The sequence below is a fragment of the Leucoraja erinacea genome, chromosome 30 (assembly GCF_028641065.1).
Source record: "Leucoraja erinacea ecotype New England chromosome 30, Leri_hhj_1, whole genome shotgun sequence".
NCBI lineage: Eukaryota > Metazoa > Chordata > Chondrichthyes > Rajiformes > Rajidae > Leucoraja > Leucoraja erinaceus.
Window position 1 is genome coordinate 5,474,148 of NC_073406.1, and position 17,032 is coordinate 5,491,179.

A 17,032-nucleotide genomic window follows, 5' to 3' on the forward strand; every position below is an offset into this window, starting at 1 on the left:
GTGGCCACACGGGGCGCTGACGGCGGAGTAGGGGCGGTGGTGGCCACACGGGGCGCTGACGGCGGAGTAGGGGCGGTGGTGGCCACACGGGGCGCTGACGGCGGAGTAGGGGCGGTGGTGGCCACACGGGGCGCTGACGGCGGAGTAGGCGGCGGCGGACACACGTGAGGAGGCCGACAGACAGACAGACAGACCCAGACCGGGCCGGTCGTGGTCAACACAACACAACACAACACAGCCGGTTACAGCTCCAGCCTCCACAGGCGCATTCCACACCAGCAGCAGCAGCGCCGCCGTCATCATCATGCCGCGATCCCGGCGGGACAAGCGGGGTAAGAGCGCGGCCCAGACACCACCGATGCCGGACTCGTGAGCGGAGTGTTGGGGGAACTGTGAGCACAGATGCAGTGGCGCAGCGGGTAGAGACCAAAGATCCTATAGCGGATCCTATAGTGCTCTAGGATCTTTGCCTGAGACCCCGCAGGGTTCGATCCCGACCTCGGCTGCTGTCTTGTCTGTGTGTGGAGTTAGCACTGGGTTTCCTTCAGGTGTTCCGGTTTCCTCCAACATCCCAAAGTTTCGGCCCGAAACCTTTTTCTATTTGTTTAAGAGGGAACTGCAGATGCTGGAGAATCGAAGGTTACACAAATAAGCTGGAGAAACTCAGCGGGTGCAGCAGCATCTATGGAGCGAAGGAAATAGGCAACGTTTCGGCCCGAAACGTTGCCTTCTTCAGACTGGGAGGAGGGTTTCTGCAGTCGCTGAGTTTCTCCAGCTTATTTGTGTAACCTTTTTCTATTTCCTTCGCTCCATAGATGCTGCTGCACCCGCCGAGTTTCTCCAGCTTTTTTTGTGTACCTTCCCAAAGATGTACGTGGTTTGTAGGTTAACTAGGCTAATCCATTTCTCGAATGGATGAGAAACTAATGTGCTTAAGAAGGAACTGCAGATGCTGGAGAAACTCAGCGGGTGCAGCAGCATCTATGGAGCGAAGGAAATGGGCAACATTTCGGGCCGAAACCCTTCTTCAAACTAATGTGAACTGGTTGATCGATGGTCGGCGTGGGCATAAGGTTTACATGCCGTATCTCTAACTAAATGATATATCAGGACGACCCAACGATCTGAAGAATAATTTTACAAAATAAGAAAGATTCAACCAAAATTAAATCTGATTTTTATTTGGTCTCTGTTGGTGATCGTCGTTGTTTTTTGAATATCTTTCATGTATTTGTTCTATGTACCTTCAATGTTTCTCTTTTCCATGACTCGCAGTCTGAAGAAGGGCCTTGACCCAAATGTCACCCTTTTCTCCCAAGATACTGCCCGACCCACCAGCTTTTTGTGTCTCTCTTCTATTTGGTCTCTAAGTCTGTTGATTAAATCGCTGTATTAACTCAATACTTTTTTATTTCTCCAGTTTCTTTGACCAAAACAACTAAGAAACGATTACAGGTCAAACAGAGCTTAATCGAGGAGGTGAGTCTACAATCAATAGGGACCAATCAGACCGCTCCTATTATATTTTCTGTTTTTATCCTCGTGGCCACATACTAGGTTCCTGGGCGTCTCTCCTGTGGAAATGGCTCTCCACCCGCTTCTCATTCTTGCCCTCACTGCTTACAGAAACAAATTCAGCCAGCATATTTTGTCGTTGGTTGAAACTAGTTTAAAAATATGTGAATACAATGATGTCGAATAGTTCCCACAACAGTTGATCTTAAAGTAAATTAACAACTATGTACATGATGTATCCTTTTAAAATATACACTAAAGAAAATATACTAAATGTTTTCCTCTTTCCCCATCCCCAGCTCTGAACCTCCTTGTCATTCTTCAACACCCTGACTCCATCTCCATGTATTTATTGCAGCCCTAAAAACCTCATAAATCAAGCAGCCCCCCCCCCCCCCCCCCACTCAATTGCATCATAGCAAAAACACGTAAATACAATTTTTGGAATTGTAAGGTGCTGTTGTTTAAGATTCATTATTATTTCTTCAACATTTCAGATAAAATCTCCAAAAAGCTGCCAACATACCTGTAGTTTGTTTTCCTTGTTACTGACACTTGTTTGCAATTTTTTTTTAAAGTTACGAAAATGTGTGGACATGTACACAAACCTCTTTGTCTTTTCTGTTGAGAACATGAGAAATAACAAACTGAAGGATATGCGATGTGCCTGGAAACACAGCCGGTGAGATCCTATAGTTTTTTTTTCCTTAATGATACTGGATGATTAATTAAGTCGCTTAGCATGGGAACCATGTGTTGGTTAGCTCATTTGTCATGTAGAGAATGAGTTAAATTAAACTATTCAGTCCCCGTGGGCATATTCTGCCATTCAGTTCCATCATAGCTGATCTGTGTCGACAACACACCAAATTTAGGGACTATACTTGCATGTTTGGTTTTTCATCCAATTGTAACCAGAGAATCATCAAAATGTTCCTGAGCATGTACAATTTTCTTTTTGTGCTTTCCTGGGATTGATGTTTGACTCCCATGCCCAAATCTTATCTGCATCCTGTTCCTTAGCAATATCGTCAAATGCATGATGATTTTCTACATGTATGCTGGTGACCCTCAACTCCACACACGCTTGACCCTTTTGTCTAATTTCTTGCATGACATCCAGTAGTTGATGAGAATAAAGGCCATCTTCCATGTTGCATCATTCATGTAATTCTGAGCTGTTTCTTCATGCCCATTTTCAACTTTCATTGCTTACCCAGTTTGATACTCTACGAGGCTATATTAAAGCCTGTTTAAATTAGATTAATTCCATTTATTTACCTTCTATAACATGTTAGATTATTAAGTTGGTTAATCAATCTGTTTTCTAAATCTCTATGCCCCTTCTTAATTCCTAGATCACTATCAAAACTCGAATGTAATTAACTCTTACATCGTATGTCTTCATGTTTCCCCACAATTAATTTTATTTGCCGTAACTTTCTCTTTCCATCTATTTTAAGCCACTAAAATGATTGTCGACAAACTTGCATGTAGTGGCTTCCTACTTCAATTTTTATGTTGAGAAACCAAGTGCCCAATACAGTCAGTTCCCTGAGGCCTTCCATCTCCTAGGTTTAGGTTTACTATTATCATGTGTAATGAGGTTCATGAAAAGCTTTGCATTGCATGCTAATCAATTCTCTATAACTATGCTGGAGTTTACCTGTCAATTCTGTGATCATACTAATGTGATTTAGTTTAGTTTAAGGATACAGTGCGGAAACCGACCCTTTCGTCCCACTGACCAGCGATCCCCACACATTAACCCTGGGGACAATTTACACTTATACCAAGCCAATTAATGTACAAACCTGAGAGATACAAAAAGCTGGAGTAACTCAGCGGGACATTATGTATTTGGATTGTGGGAGGAAACCAAAGTTCTCGGAGAAAACCCACGCGGTCACGGGGATAATGTACAAACTCTGTATAGACAGTGCCAGTAGTTGGGATCGAACCCGAATCTCTGGCGCTGTAAGGCAGCAAGTCTACCTCTGCACCTCTGTAATCTATGTTTCTATAAGCTCTCTTTTATGCCCCTATGTAAAAGATTTCAAGATATTTTCTGTTGTACTTGTGCAGGTTCTTCTTGGGTAAAAATAAAGTGATGGTGGTGGCTCTGGGAAAAGGATCAGCAGATGAATATAAGGATGGTTTACACAAGGTGAGCTCTTGGCAACTGCCCGTGTACTGAATTGTTCAATGTATTTTGGCAGTACAATGGGTAAAGCTTTGAGGTTGATGGGGTTTATTTTTGTCATTTGTCACCCTAAAACTTTGCCTTTGTTTCTCTATGACCTGTTGTATGTTTGGAGCAGCGTTTCTCAAACTTTTTACCCTTGCGGAACCCTTGAAATAATTTTGATGTCTCGGGGAAACCCCAACATAAAAATTATTATCTATCTTTATTAATCTCTTTCTCTTTCATAGTTCATAAGGCAAACATAATATCTTTTTCTGATAACTGGTTTAAGCAAAAAATAACTTGCATTTTTCTCAAGCTTATTGACAATGGGGAAAAAATAAAATCATACTGCTTGTTCAAAACTGAAGCTAATAAAGGCAAACAGAAGAACTAACCTTGGACGAGAGAGGGAGAGAGAAAACAAAACACAAACTTTTTATAAACTAACAAAAGCATACATAAATAAACTTGATCAACTAACAAAAATAAACAAACATACTTAAATAAATGTTTTAAATTCATATTATGGGTAAAAATTACTAAATAACGTGGGCGAATGAGGGACTGTGCCTGCACGCCACAGACAGGACTAATGGAGACCATGCTTGCGCCTGTACTTGAGTGAGTCACTTGATAATACACAAATCCGTCACGTACAGCCCCTGACCACTAATGGCCGTTTCACACTGGCGCCGTATAGACATTGCAAATTATGCCGTACGTGTATAATAAAATTACAAATATGAAATTAAACACAAAAATGACTCAAAGATGCATTTACATATGATTAAAGGTAGACAAAATGCCGGAGTAACGCAGCGAGCGAGGCAGCATCTATGAGTAGGAATGGGCGACGTTTCGGGTCGAGACCGTTCTGCAGACTGATGTCGGGAGGGGGTGGCAAAAAAATAATATTTCTCTCGGAGCACCTAGCGACCTCTCGCGGAACCCTAGCGTTCCGGGGAACCCTGGTTGAGAAACGTTGGTTTGGAGCATCAGCAATATTTGACATTGTTTCAAAAATGATCTTCCCTTTGTAGGTCAGTGCACAGCTAGAAGGTGAAGTTGGTCTCCTGTTCACTGATCGCACAAAGGCAGAGGTGATTGAGTAAGTTTCTTGATTTTCTTACTTTCTTTGACATACAATGTGCTTGTGTTCTTTTATCATGCCTCTGCCAACGCGCTTTCCACATCTTGATCGACAGGTGGTTTGCTCAGTACTCGGAATCTGATTTTGCACGGTCTGGGAACAAAGCTACGATGGCCATTACACTTGACGCTGGGCCACTACCACAATTCACTCACTCCATGGAGCCACAATTACGGAAACTTGGTTTACCGACCACGCTGAAGAAAGGTGCAGAAATGATAACAATTGCCCCTTTGCCAAGTATTTGATGAAGTTGATTATTTGATTAAAGATGTCAATTCATGTGATTGTCTTCTAGGTGTCGTGACATTGTTGAGTGATTATGACGTATGTAAAGAAGGTGCCTCACTGACACCCGAGCAAACACGCCTACTGGTTAGTACTATTATTTCAAATTTTGGCTTTTAATTTGTGGAATTACCACACCAGAAGGCTGAAAACCATGAATGAGGTGAACCCGAGGGATTTTTAATTTAGTTTTTAGTTTAATTGAGGGTGGGGTCTTTCACAAATCTGTCTACAATAATCTCATTCGGTTATAGTATTCACCAAAACACCAGCACTTCTGCACCCACCCATTAAGATAACACACCAATATGTAGAAAAATGTGTCTTCCAAGTACAGAACATTTCTAAATGTTGAGCAACATTTGAGCAACCAAACACTAAATAATACTGGAATTAGGAAGTTTAAGACTTTTGTACTATTTGGTTGTCTTCTAGAAACTCCTTGGTATTGAGATGGCCACATTCAAAGTGACAATAAACTGCCTGTGGAATTCCAAGACTGGTGAATTTGAACAACTTGCCGTGAGTGATAATGGAAAAAGCAAATAAGTGGCAGAGATGGATGACTAGCAGGGAATTCAAAGGTTTTGTCCTATGCTTGACCTGTTAAAGTGACTGAACAATGCTATACACGAGAGAAGAATTTGTGGAAACCAACATAATTGCAACTTTTCTAATAAAAATGTTGAAACATAACAGACTTTTGGTTGAATCTCACCAAGTGAAGCAATAATGGTGAATTGACTTTTGTACTGGCATCTGGGTAATTTAACAATGAAACATGTCATTGATTATATAAAGATAATCTCTTCAATGCATTTGAGGATTTTGCACCCAATGGATGCTTCTGAAATATAGTCAGTTGTAAGAAGCAACTAATGTGGACAACAATATACTATGGTCAGAAAGCAAAATGGGAAGACTTGTCCTTGAGTGATCTATCAATGTCCTTGTAATAATGAGCCAGATAGGACCTCCAAAGGTACAATGTTCCATCTATAACAATTGAGTTCCACTTTTCAACAAAATGCCAGTCACATTTGTGCTCCAATCCTGAATGTGTGCTATATATGAATGAGTCATAACAGCCTTAATATCAATTTTCAACTATGTACGTATGACCAATCACTATCATTAGAAGTTTTTAAATCCACATGCAATGCCAGGTAGCATTTGTACACTTTACTCCACAACTGAAGGGGTTATAGTGATACTGTACATTCAGGAAAGCAGGTGCACAGTTGACCTGTGTAAGGATTCACAGTGGCAGTGATAAACGTGCCATCTCACAGTCAGTGTCCAGGGTTAAATCCTGACCTTGTGTTGTGTCTACAGAGTTTGTACGTTCTCCCTTTGACAATGCCCGTTTTCTCCAGGTGCCCCGGTTTACTCCCACACTCCAAAGACATGCAGTTTTGTAGGTTAATTGGCTTCTGGAAATTATCTCTAGTGTGTAGGAGTGAAATAGTGTACCAGTGATCGTTGGTTGGCGTGAGCCAAAGGGCCTGTTTCCAAGCTATATCTGTAAAGTCTAAATCTCAAAGGGGTGAACTATAGATTTGAACAAACTGCGCAAAATAATATCACTACTTTCTGTGTATTGATCCGGTTTGAGTGAATCATCCTAGTAGGAATGAGAAAACAACTGATATCAAATGCAAAAAGGAATCAATTGTTTTTATTCAAGCAAACAAAGCAAATATAATGTGTTGCCAACAAGGCTGGGATTCTACGTGATTTTAGATTACAGATCCCATCCAGCCAATCCTTATTCTGTCATTTTTCAAAGCAGCTCAGCAACATCCAAGGGTCAAGACACTTGAACATAACCCACTGCTATCAGGCTCCTTAAACTACACTCAGCTCATGGAATGTATTCCCTTTACCAGGTTATACTTGACTTTTTTAATTCCTATTTCAATTCGTGGTCCATGTTAACTGACATGGCATCCACCTGCCATGTCTCAACATTCGCTCAGTCAACTGAGCCCTTGGCTGGAGGTGGAGCATGTGACCTGACCCACCTCAGCTTGATTGATGGTGAATTTTCCTTTGGCAATGATTCTCAACTATCCCCATTTTAGGGGCAAGAGTTCAAACCAAGGCAAAAACTATTGGTGAGAAAATTACAATTTCCAAGCTGCCAGCTGGGAACTGAAATGTCACAAAAACTATTAAGGTCACTGTCTTAATTTAAATTGCCCCAGAAATCTGGTAAACGAAGATATGAGCATATAATGTGTACAACATCTCTTCCCACTCACCACCCCAATCCACGTTGATCTAGATTGAACCAGAGACCCCATTGTTTTCCGGTGTCTCCCTCAACCAAAGACATCTTGTTACTCGGGAATTGCAGTGTGCTGACAGGCTTGGCTGGGCTGGATTACTGATCAACAGAATCGCCTGGCAATGCAAAGGCTGGGCAGCTCCATCTCCCAGCACTAAGGGGCATCATCAGTGAGTGGAAGGTGGCTGGCTCAGTAAATGGCAGGCTACTCCACTGATCCAGCCACCTTCCAAATTAAAACAAATGTAAGTACTCCTGTAGGTAGACACAAATTGCTGGAGTAACTCAGAGGGTGAGGCAGCAGCTATGGAGAGAAGGAATGGGTGACATTTCGGGTTGAGACGCTTCTTCAGACTGATGTCGGGGGTGGGGAGGGGGAAAGATAGAAAGTAGGCATAAATATGTAGTGCAGTCTCACTACCTTACTTATGAAGCAAGAAAACTATAGAGCACAAATCAAAGCCACTGTTATATTGCAAAGACAATATAGATCCTACTTCTTGATGAAGAACCAGAGATGTGACTTAAGAAGACAAATAGATGAACAACAGAAAAGGCTTAAACGATGCAAAGCATGGTTATATAAATGTATGACAATGAGTAAAAAGCTGCTAATAGAAAAGTCTAAACAAGAGCGCTTGTCGGTCGAGACAAAAATATGCAGGACCAATTGCGACTAGGACACTTCTCTACAGTCCAGCATGGAGCCTCCTTCACTGAGCAATGAACAGATGGTTATGCATCTCAGAATCTTGTTAAACAACAAGAGCGGATAAATACGCAGCGCGAGGAAATTGTGCGACAGAGGAAGCTGCTAGCAAAACAAAAACCTGCAGCCATGTGTCAGATGCCACCTACAAATAATGAACAGAAACAGGAAAACAAAGCATATGAAGCAGAAAATGAAATGTGAACTTTAGCAGAATATCAGGAACAGGAAGAAATCTTCAAATTAAGATAAGGACATTTAAAAAGGGAAGAGGCAGAGATACGGGCAGAGCTAGAGCGATTAGAAAGAGTTTGCAATTTACACATAAGGGAACGGAAAATTATAACACATAAAGCAAGGGGTAATGTATTTGGTTTAAGGAAGATGGGTGGAACGAAAAAATTATGTGCTAAGTTTAGGTATGATTATTACAGCTATGAGGATGTATTGTAAGATTACTTCAATAATACAATTTTGCAACAGTGTATTAATCAATTATATTTCAGGTAAAGAGTATATACCGTGAAGGTGAAATTGAGCTACCTGCCACCAAGTTAAAAGGGGAGGAGTGCTATGTATGAAATAGAAATTGTGTTACCTGCCTCCAAGTTAAAGGGGGTGGAGTGTTATGTGTGAAATATAATTAACATATTTGATGTCTTGCATAATGATACGCATGCGCAGGAGACTCTAGGTGGCGTTCAGAATAAAGAAGCTTGTTAGTTAACTACCATGTCCGAGTTTTATTTAAAGTCTGTTACCAGCACCAAATACACAACAAGGGGATAGAATCTTGACAGGAGGTAGGGTGGGAAGAAGTGTAGTCAAGATACCTATGGGAGTCAGTAGGTTTGTAGTTGATGTCGGTCAATAGTCTGCTACCTGCTTAGGAGACGGTGAGATCTAGAAACGGTAGGGAGATGTCGGAAATGGTCCAGGTGAATTTGAGTGCCGGGTGGAAATTAGTGGCAAAGTGGATGATCAGTCAGATTATGGGTCTCGACCCGAAATGTCACCCATTCCTTCACTCCATAGATGCTGCCTCACCCGCTGAGTTTTCCAGCTTTTTGTGTACCTTTGATTTTTCCAGCATCTGCAGTTCTTTCGTAAACAAGTGGATGAAGTCAGTGAGTTCTGCATGGGTGCAGAGGTAGCACCAATGCAGTCGTCAATGGAGCGGAGGTAGAGTTTGGGGATAGGGCCAGTGTATGCCTGGAACAAGGATTGTTCGACGTACCCTACAAAGAGGCAGGCGTAGCTGGGCCCATGCGAGTGCCCATAGCTACGCCTTGGATTTGGAGGAAATGGGAAGAATCAAAGAAGAAGTTGTTATGGGTAAGGACCTGCTCTGCTAGGTGGAGGATAGTATTGGTAGATGGAAATTGGCTGGTTCTGGGGTTGAGGACTTTATAACAAAGGGCTTTAAGACCCGTCTGGTGGGGGATGGAGGTGTAGAGCGACTGGACATCCATAGTGAAGATGAGGGAGTGGGGGCCTGGAAAACAGAAGTCATTGAGGAAACAAGGAGCGTGTGAGGTGTCTTGGACATAGGTGGGGTGGGGGGAGGGGGAATAGGTTGGAGTCGAGGTATGTGGAAATTAGTTTGGTGGGACATGAACAAGCAGTAACAACGGATCTGCCCGGACAGTTCTATTTGTGGATTTTGTGGAGAAAATAAAATCGAGCCATGCGGGGCTGGGGAACAATGAGATTGGAGGCTTTACCTGAGGCCAACCCCAGGGAGCCGGAAGTGATGAAATCAGTGATGGTGCTTGAGATTAAGGCCTGGTTCTTGTCTGTGGGGACAAGGTCCAAGGATAAGTAGAAGGAAATGTGTGAGAGTTGCATGGTCTCAGTCAGGAGGTCAGCGCTCCTCTTAGAGGTCAGAGTCCTCAGGCCTCAGTTCGGTAGAGGCCAGTTACTCCTGTAACTGTCAGCATTTAGATTGGAAGATTCAGCCCAATTTTTAGTCTGATTTATCGAAAATAATTTGGGCAATCATGTGCGACAAGTTTCCAACCTTCATTGAAGGCATCGACTACTGATGAAGCAAGTGGTCCTTCCTCAGCGGCAGTCAAGTTCTGTTGAAGCTGTTCTAGTGATGATACCGCAAAGGAAACGCCATCCCCGAGATCTCCCTGATGAAAGAGAACTGCATTATTAGTAACTGAATGGGCAAAATAGTGAATAAACTGGGCAAATCTATACATAATCATCAATTTAAATATTAGTGACCAAGTAGTGAAATGTTTTTGGTGTTCATGGTGAGATTTTCTCTACATTAGAGAAACTAAACACAAATTGTATGAGCTCTTTTTCGAGCACCTCCATTCAGTTTACAAATCCATCTGGTTAACACTGGGTTCACCTCGCCCTTGCCTTGGAGATATTCTGTTTATTTTTTCCATCCTTCGCCCATCCTCTCTGCAACTTAACCCCAGCTCATTTTCTTACATTCCCAGTCAGATGAAGGGTCTTTGAGCTAAAACATTAACTTTCCTTCTCTTTCCACAGATGCTACCTGACCTGTTGCGTTTTTCCAGCATTTTCTGTTTTTGTTTCCGATTTCCACATCTGCATTTTTTAAATGTTCAAATCTTTTCCCAGTCAGTTGTAATTTTATATGTTGATATTTGTATTGCTGAATGTGTACCTGAAGCTTGGAATGGTGATATATCCATCGTAATGCTGCTGATGTCAGGCTTGTCTTCCCACACCCATAGGTTTCATCTATTGCTTTTTTCACCAAATCTATGGCTCGGAAATTATGCTCCTTCCAGTACCTGATCAACAATGGACAGCAGATAAGATTATGCAAGGGGAATCAGGAAAGTTGCAACACGTTTGATGAGATGCCAAACAACAGTCTCACCATAAGGAAGCATAGAATCTTAAGTGTGATGAATGTAGAAAACCAGCAAACTCACCTGTTTCTGTACACCTCGGCCCAGTTGTTACCAAAGAAGCGACCAGTGGGTTGTTGCTCAAACTGATATTTCCCAGTCAGCAGCCCACCTGCAGCAATGAGACAGTTAATACCATTCTACAGGGTCTCACCACCAACCCCAACCCAAGAGCCGGGCATTCTCTGCACTCAGTGAGTTTCAAAATGAGGCCTGAAGAACCCGACTACCATCTTGGTAAAAACACAAAGGTGCTGGAGTAACTCAGTGGGTCAGGCAGCATCTTTGAAGGGAATGGATATGCAGCGAAGGATCCTGATCCGAAATGTGATTATCCATTCCCAATCAAAGAGCTATTAGTCAAATCTAATAATCAAATCTAAAATGGAGTCGTTCTTCTACAAAAGCATGACTAGTAAAACAAAAGAATGGCTTGGTGACATTGAATGACATTGCAAATTATATGGAACACAATATGGAGGACAGGTGGTCTTTTTAATAAATAAATTAAGATGGAATCCTGCAGTAATAACATGTGCTTCTTTCAAGGCCATAAAGAAGTCAAGATTGAATAAAATAGCTGACGCTCCAGGGATAAGTAATAACTTGTTATTGGATGAGCTTGATTTGGACCGATTTTTCCTATATTCTGAAAGGCTATACAATCTTTCAGTCATGCCATATTCAGACTTGGTAGGAGTGTTCTACTGATAAGAAAAATGTATAATGAATAATTACATGAATCTTACACTAAACAATCCAAATTTATTCTCTCCTTATCACCAATTTCCACCAGATTCTATACTCATGTACCCACTAGGGGGGGGATTTACAGCGGCCTACCAACCCACACGTCTGGGATGTGGGAACAAACCGGAGCATCCGGGGAAAATGTGTGCGGTCACAGGGAAAATATGCAAACTCCACACACACTGCACTCGAGGTCAAAATCAAACCCGGGTCTCTGGCAGCCGCACTACCCGCTGCACCACTCTGCCGCCCCACACATTCTGTGTAGGCATGTCAAAAGGGCAACAAAGTAAGATTCAACCATACCTGCCAGTGGGTTGTAAGCATAAAATCTCATCCCCAGATAACGGAGACAGGGTATGAGTTCCACTTCTATTTGCCGGGTTATGGCGTTATACATGCCCTGCAAACAAGATAAAATGATTCCAGGCCAGACTGTTTGTATTTGAGAAATATGCCACCACACCCCGCTGTGGGCATCAATTACCCAGCCCCAGATATTTAGCTTGAGGTCAACCGATGAGCAATTACAATACACATATTCACTAAAACACAAGAGTTAAAGGTAAAAACAATTAACACTGAACTAGGGAAAGAGATATTAGTACAGGTGGTTCAGAACTCAATCAAAATATTACGTTTTAATAAATGAAATCGAATCTGCAAATACTGAGTGAGTCAAAAGGCACTCGTGGAGAGAGTTAGGTTTTAGGCTGATGATCTTTCGAAAAAATGAACATTTTGAAATCAACCATGCTCTAAATTTGCAGAGGAGCTGGAGGAGTGGAAATGACAAAAATGTCATTCCGGAGGCGGAATGACACAGATGGTGGTGGTGTCTCCAGCTGAGAGTGGATTACAGAGCTGCTAGACCATGTGGGATTTGTTGGGTCCCTGTCACACGGGACGACTGGTCCCCGAGCATAATATTCCACCACTCACCCATAGCCCCCAACTCTACCCGCCCCTGGACTGGATACAACTCCTTGTCCCGGGTCCCGCTCCTCACCCTCCCTGTGCACTCCCTCCCCGCGGGCCAAGTACCACTCCTCTCCCTCCCCGCGGGCCCGAAGTAGCAGTAAAATGGAAGGAAACTTACCCCTGGAGCCGTTGTGGAGCTGTTGTGTCCCGTTGTGAGGAAGGAAAAAAAGATGGCGTTTGAAATTGTGCAAAGGGCGCAACTGCCGGTGAGAACCCGTTAGGTGTCCTTTGTGACGCCAGTTAAGTAAAGACGGCAAGTGGAGGCGCTGTTTTAATTTTTTTTACATTTAAAATGTCAATAACTTGTAAAATGCACTATCAATCTGAACGGAACTTGATACAGCACACCACAGGACAATGGTCAGTAAGGTGGGCAAGAAATTGTAGTTTTGACATTTGTTCCAGTAGCACATTTACAGCTCCCCCCCCCCCCCCCCCCCCCCCCCCCGCAAAGGGCGCAACTGCCATTTCCTTATATCCCTCTAAACCATTTGTTTTTATGTACTATTCAAAAGTCTTTTAACATTTGCAATCACACCAATCTCTACCATTTCCTTACAATTACCCACCACTTCATGTGCCCCTTGATTAGTACAGGTTCCAGGGGTTATGGGGAGAAGGCAGGAGAATGGATTAAGGGGGTAAGATAGAACAGCCATGATCTGCGGAATAGACTTGATGGGCCGAATTGCCTAATTCTGCTCCTATCACTCGTGAAGCATCTCAAAACATGTACAAAACAGTGGCAATAATCCACGTGGATCTATGGAAGGATGGAATGTGGCCCAGCTGAGTGAATATCCGGTCATGAAAAATCAGTCATCTGGAGCCATGACTGAACAGGCAAAGGTTCAAATTTCTAAAACAATAAAAAAAAGGTTTTCTTGACAAATGCAGGAAAAAACATTGAACCAGCACATACGTGAGAGTCATTCACACAAGTCAACTCCTCCAAGAGGCTTTCACTCCTGACGCACCTGATAGACGGTGGGAAGAATCCAGTTGTTGTGTTTACAGATCGAATAGATTTCTGCCACCTCCCATGAAGTATAGTTGCAGAGGCCAAGTTCCTTAAACTTGCCCTAAAAAATAAGTTATTTTACAAGAAAATTTAAAGCCAAGAGAGACAAGACTGTATAATTGTTATACGTGCCGACAACGAAACAGTGAAATTCTCATTTGCAGCATTTTAGCTTGTAAACACAATTCACATAAATAATATGTGTTGAAAGGAACTGCAGATGTTACACCAAACTTAGACACAAAATGCTAGAGTAACTCAGCGGGTCAGGCATCATCTCTGGATAGAAGGAATGGGTGACGCTTCGGGTCAGAACCCTTCTTCAGACAGGTCTGGACCCGAAATCCAGAGATGCTGTCCATTCTGCTGAGTTACTCCAGCATTTTGTGACTATCTTTACACATATATAACATATAATAAAGAAAAATTCAATAAAATAATAATCTCAATACATGCAAAAAACCTCACGTCCTTCGTACAATCAAACACATTCCATAGTTCATGGTTGAACCAGATGTATCATTAACAGAAACATCACCTCAAAACTGCTCAAAGCTTCTAAAATGCAATGAATTATTGAAAACCTGGAGCCTGCTTTTCATGCAAGGACCCAATAGACTTTGATGAAACAAAGATTTAATCGAGAACTTCATTGAGAATTGCTGGCCATAACATCTCTAAATATTCCTGTTTACTTCATGTCATGTAAAGGAATCATTAACTGAGCTACAGCAACAGTCAGGTAAATTGCCTAATGAGGTGAGTAGAACCTCCATCAGGCAATATTACTACAGCAATGCAGGCTGGATAGAAATGGCATGATGTACCACCTGCCCCAACTATATATAGGGCAGCACAATGGTAGAGCTGCTGCCTCACAGCACCAGAGATTTGATCCTGACCTCGGGTGATGTCCATGTGGAGTTTGCATGTTCTCCCAGTGAACACGTGGGTTTCCCCGCGTGCTCCGGTTTCCTGCCACATCCCAAAGACGTGGGTTTGTAGGTTAATTTGCCTCTGTAACGTGTAGGATAGTGGATGAGAAGGTAGGATAACGGAACAAGTGTGAATGGGTGATCAATGGTGGACATGGGCTTGGTGGGCCGCAGGTGAGTTTCCACCCCATAGCTCTAAACTAAGCTCTAAATCTTTCACAACCTCTGCTTTAAACAGTAATCTCATCATTGTACCTGTTTGTAAAGCTCTTGACAAGCAGCCAATGTTTCCTCAACTGGTGTCTCGTGATCTGGAGCATGGAGGTAGAGGATCTCAACACTCTTCCTTTGAAGGCGCTCCAACGACGTATTGAACTGACATCGAACACTGTCTGCTTTCAATGTCTTCCCATCCCATGGATTTACTTTGGTTGCGATCTTCACTGTACGATTCAGAAAAATATAACAGAAAACCTAACATCCGACCGCATTAACTTCTGGTGTCATCGATTGGCATAGAAATTGCATAGTCACTCGTAACTTTATGGGACTGCACAACTCCAACCCATCCTCCGGTAATGGGAACAGGAAAAGGGCGTTGCATAAGCATATGCACAACCATGCAAACCATGTCCGTGCCCCTAAAGCCCATTGGCTGCACTGAAGCCACCAACCCCTGGTGCCAAAGGATTACATAACCTGTCCAGCCCCAAATCACCTAATCATCTGCTCAAACAGGCAGTTGGAAGGACAAAATTGAGCCTTGAAATGTCTGTCAATGGCAAGTCCAACAAAGTAAATTACAACCATTTGTACTTGTACATTAAAAACAAGAGTAACCAGGGAGACAGTAGGATCACTCAAGGATGAAGGAAGGAATTTATCCTCAGAGGATATAGGAGAGGTGTTAAACGTATATTTTGCATCTGTATTCACCAAGAAAAAGGGCATGGTGGATAGTGAGAGCAACGTGGGGTATAACTGACATGCTAGGACAGTTGGCGAGCAGGAAGGTGATGGTATTGGATTTCTTGAAAAGCACCGAGGTGGATAAATCCCCAGGATTTGATGGGATCCATCTCAGAGTGAGATATGTAAGATAGGAGATTGCAGGGATCTTGACAGAGATCTTTGTACCTTCTTTAGCCCACACTGGAGATACCGAAGGACTGGACACTACCCAAAGTAGTTCCTTTGCTTAAGAAGGGAAGCAGCAATAATCTACAAAATTATATGCCAGTAAACCTCACATCGGTAGTAGGGAAGCTTTTTAGATGATTCTTTGGGATAGGATTTATTTGCATTTGGAAGAGGATTGATAATTAGGAACAATCAGCATGACTTTGTCCATGGCAGGTCATGTCTTCCTCACTTAAGGAGATCATGAAGATAGTCGATGAGGGAAGGGAAGCAAATATTGCTTATATGGAATTTAATAGAGCATTTGATTAGCCTTATGGTATGCTAGGATGTGGAGGTTTTTGGACAGGGGGCAGAATAGTTTTACCAGAATTATGCCTGGATTAAAAGATATTAGGATTGGTTCGAACTTGGATTGTTTTCTCTAAATCTTGAGAGGGAATTCTCTAACGGTTGAGAGGAAACCTAATATCAGTGTATACATTGTAAAAGGATTGGGTAGACATTCGCTGTTCGTGTGTTGTAGTGTTCTAGGTGTGCGCGCCCAGGTGGGGACAGGGAAGGGTGGGGTTGTTTCTATGTTAATCACGTTGGGTTGTGAGCTAGCCAAGCGGAATATGTGGGCCGCGGGGCCTGTTGCTAGGGGGGTTGTTACCCCCAGTCCCCGGTCTCCGGTCTCCGCTCACCTGCCGGCCCCAGCTCCAGGCTGCCGATGATCTGCTCCGCGCTCTCGTACATGAACGCGCCGTCCAGCTCCACGTGCCCGCGCTCCGTGAACGCCTTCACCATGAGCGCGCTCTGCTCGGCGTCGGCGCGGCGCCCGAACTCCATGGTGCCGAGGAGGGTGCGGGGCCGTGCCGCCATGGCGCTGCCGGACATGAGGCGGTGAAGGAGCTCCGGCCGACGAGCAGCCCTGCTGTGTGACAGAGCGGCCGTCAACAAGGTGGAATGGGCGGGAACCGTCCCCCTGCCCGAGGGCGCTTGTCAATGCCGCGCCCATCGACATCCACAGGCCAAAGATTATAGCTCCTCTGGGATCTTTGATCCAGGCTGCTCAGTGCTGGAGTAACTCAGCGGGACAGGCAGCATCTCTGGAGAGAAGGAACGGGTGATGTTTCGGGTCGAGACCCTTCTTCAGTGCACCAACACTAGGCTGCCAGTA

The 17,032-nt window shown here is 43.3% G+C and overlaps 2 protein-coding genes across 3 annotated transcripts; one reads left to right on the forward strand and one right to left on the reverse strand.

Annotated features, from left to right (window-relative positions):
- The first annotated feature begins 160 nt into the window (after positions 1 to 160).
- Positions 161 to 5,837, forward strand: mrto4 (MRT4 homolog, ribosome maturation factor). The gene is made up of 8 exons (XM_055659234.1): positions 161 to 332; positions 1,421 to 1,479; positions 2,094 to 2,197; positions 3,601 to 3,682; positions 4,744 to 4,811; positions 4,909 to 5,060; positions 5,152 to 5,228; positions 5,577 to 5,837. Exons 1-8 carry the CDS (start codon positions 305 to 307, stop codon positions 5,688 to 5,690), a joined length of 684 nt encoding a protein of 227 aa, XP_055515209.1. The 5' UTR covers positions 161 to 304; the 3' UTR covers positions 5,691 to 5,837.
- Positions 5,838 to 6,792: 955 nt separating this feature from the next.
- LOC129711548 (aflatoxin B1 aldehyde reductase member 2-like) lies at positions 6,793 to 16,812 on the reverse strand. Of its 2 annotated transcripts, XM_055659233.1 has the most exons (8): positions 16,557 to 16,812; positions 14,986 to 15,173; positions 13,752 to 13,856; positions 12,100 to 12,196; positions 11,068 to 11,155; positions 10,794 to 10,923; positions 10,068 to 10,278; positions 6,793 to 7,900 (listed from the first exon to the last, which is right to left on the reverse strand). In XM_055659233.1, exons 1-7 carry the CDS (start codon positions 16,747 to 16,749, stop codon positions 10,117 to 10,119), a joined length of 963 nt encoding a protein of 320 aa, XP_055515208.1. In that variant the 5' UTR covers positions 16,750 to 16,812; the 3' UTR covers positions 6,793 to 7,900; positions 10,068 to 10,116. The 2 variants fall into 2 exon arrangements, with proteins under 2 accessions (XP_055515208.1, XP_055515207.1); XM_055659232.1 differs by having other exon boundaries at positions 6,793 to 10,278.
- Between the last annotated feature and the right edge of the window lie 220 nt (positions 16,813 to 17,032).

Bases quoted from the DNA above. Each gene is read 5' to 3' on its own strand.
- LOC129711548 (XM_055659233.1), bottom strand. From the start codon at position 16,749: ATGTCCGGCAGCGCCATGGCGGCACGGCCCCGCACCCTCCTCGGCACC. The intron at 10,924-11,067 runs GTGAGTTTGCTG...ATTGTTGATCAG, and splicing joins GCCGAGGTGTACAGAAACAG to GTACTGGAAGGAGCATAATT. The intron at 10,279-10,793 runs GTACACATTCAG...CTCTTTCATCAG, and splicing joins ATCACCATTCCAAGCTTCAG to GGAGATCTCGGGGATGGCGT.
- mrto4 (XM_055659234.1), top strand. From the start codon at position 305: ATGCCGCGATCCCGGCGGGACAAGCGGG. The intron at 1,480-2,093 runs GTGAGTCTACAA...TTTTTTTTAAAG, and splicing joins AACAGAGCTTAATCGAGGAG to TTACGAAAATGTGTGGACAT. The intron at 4,812-4,908 runs GTAAGTTTCTTG...CTTGATCGACAG, and splicing joins ACAAAGGCAGAGGTGATTGA to GTGGTTTGCTCAGTACTCGG.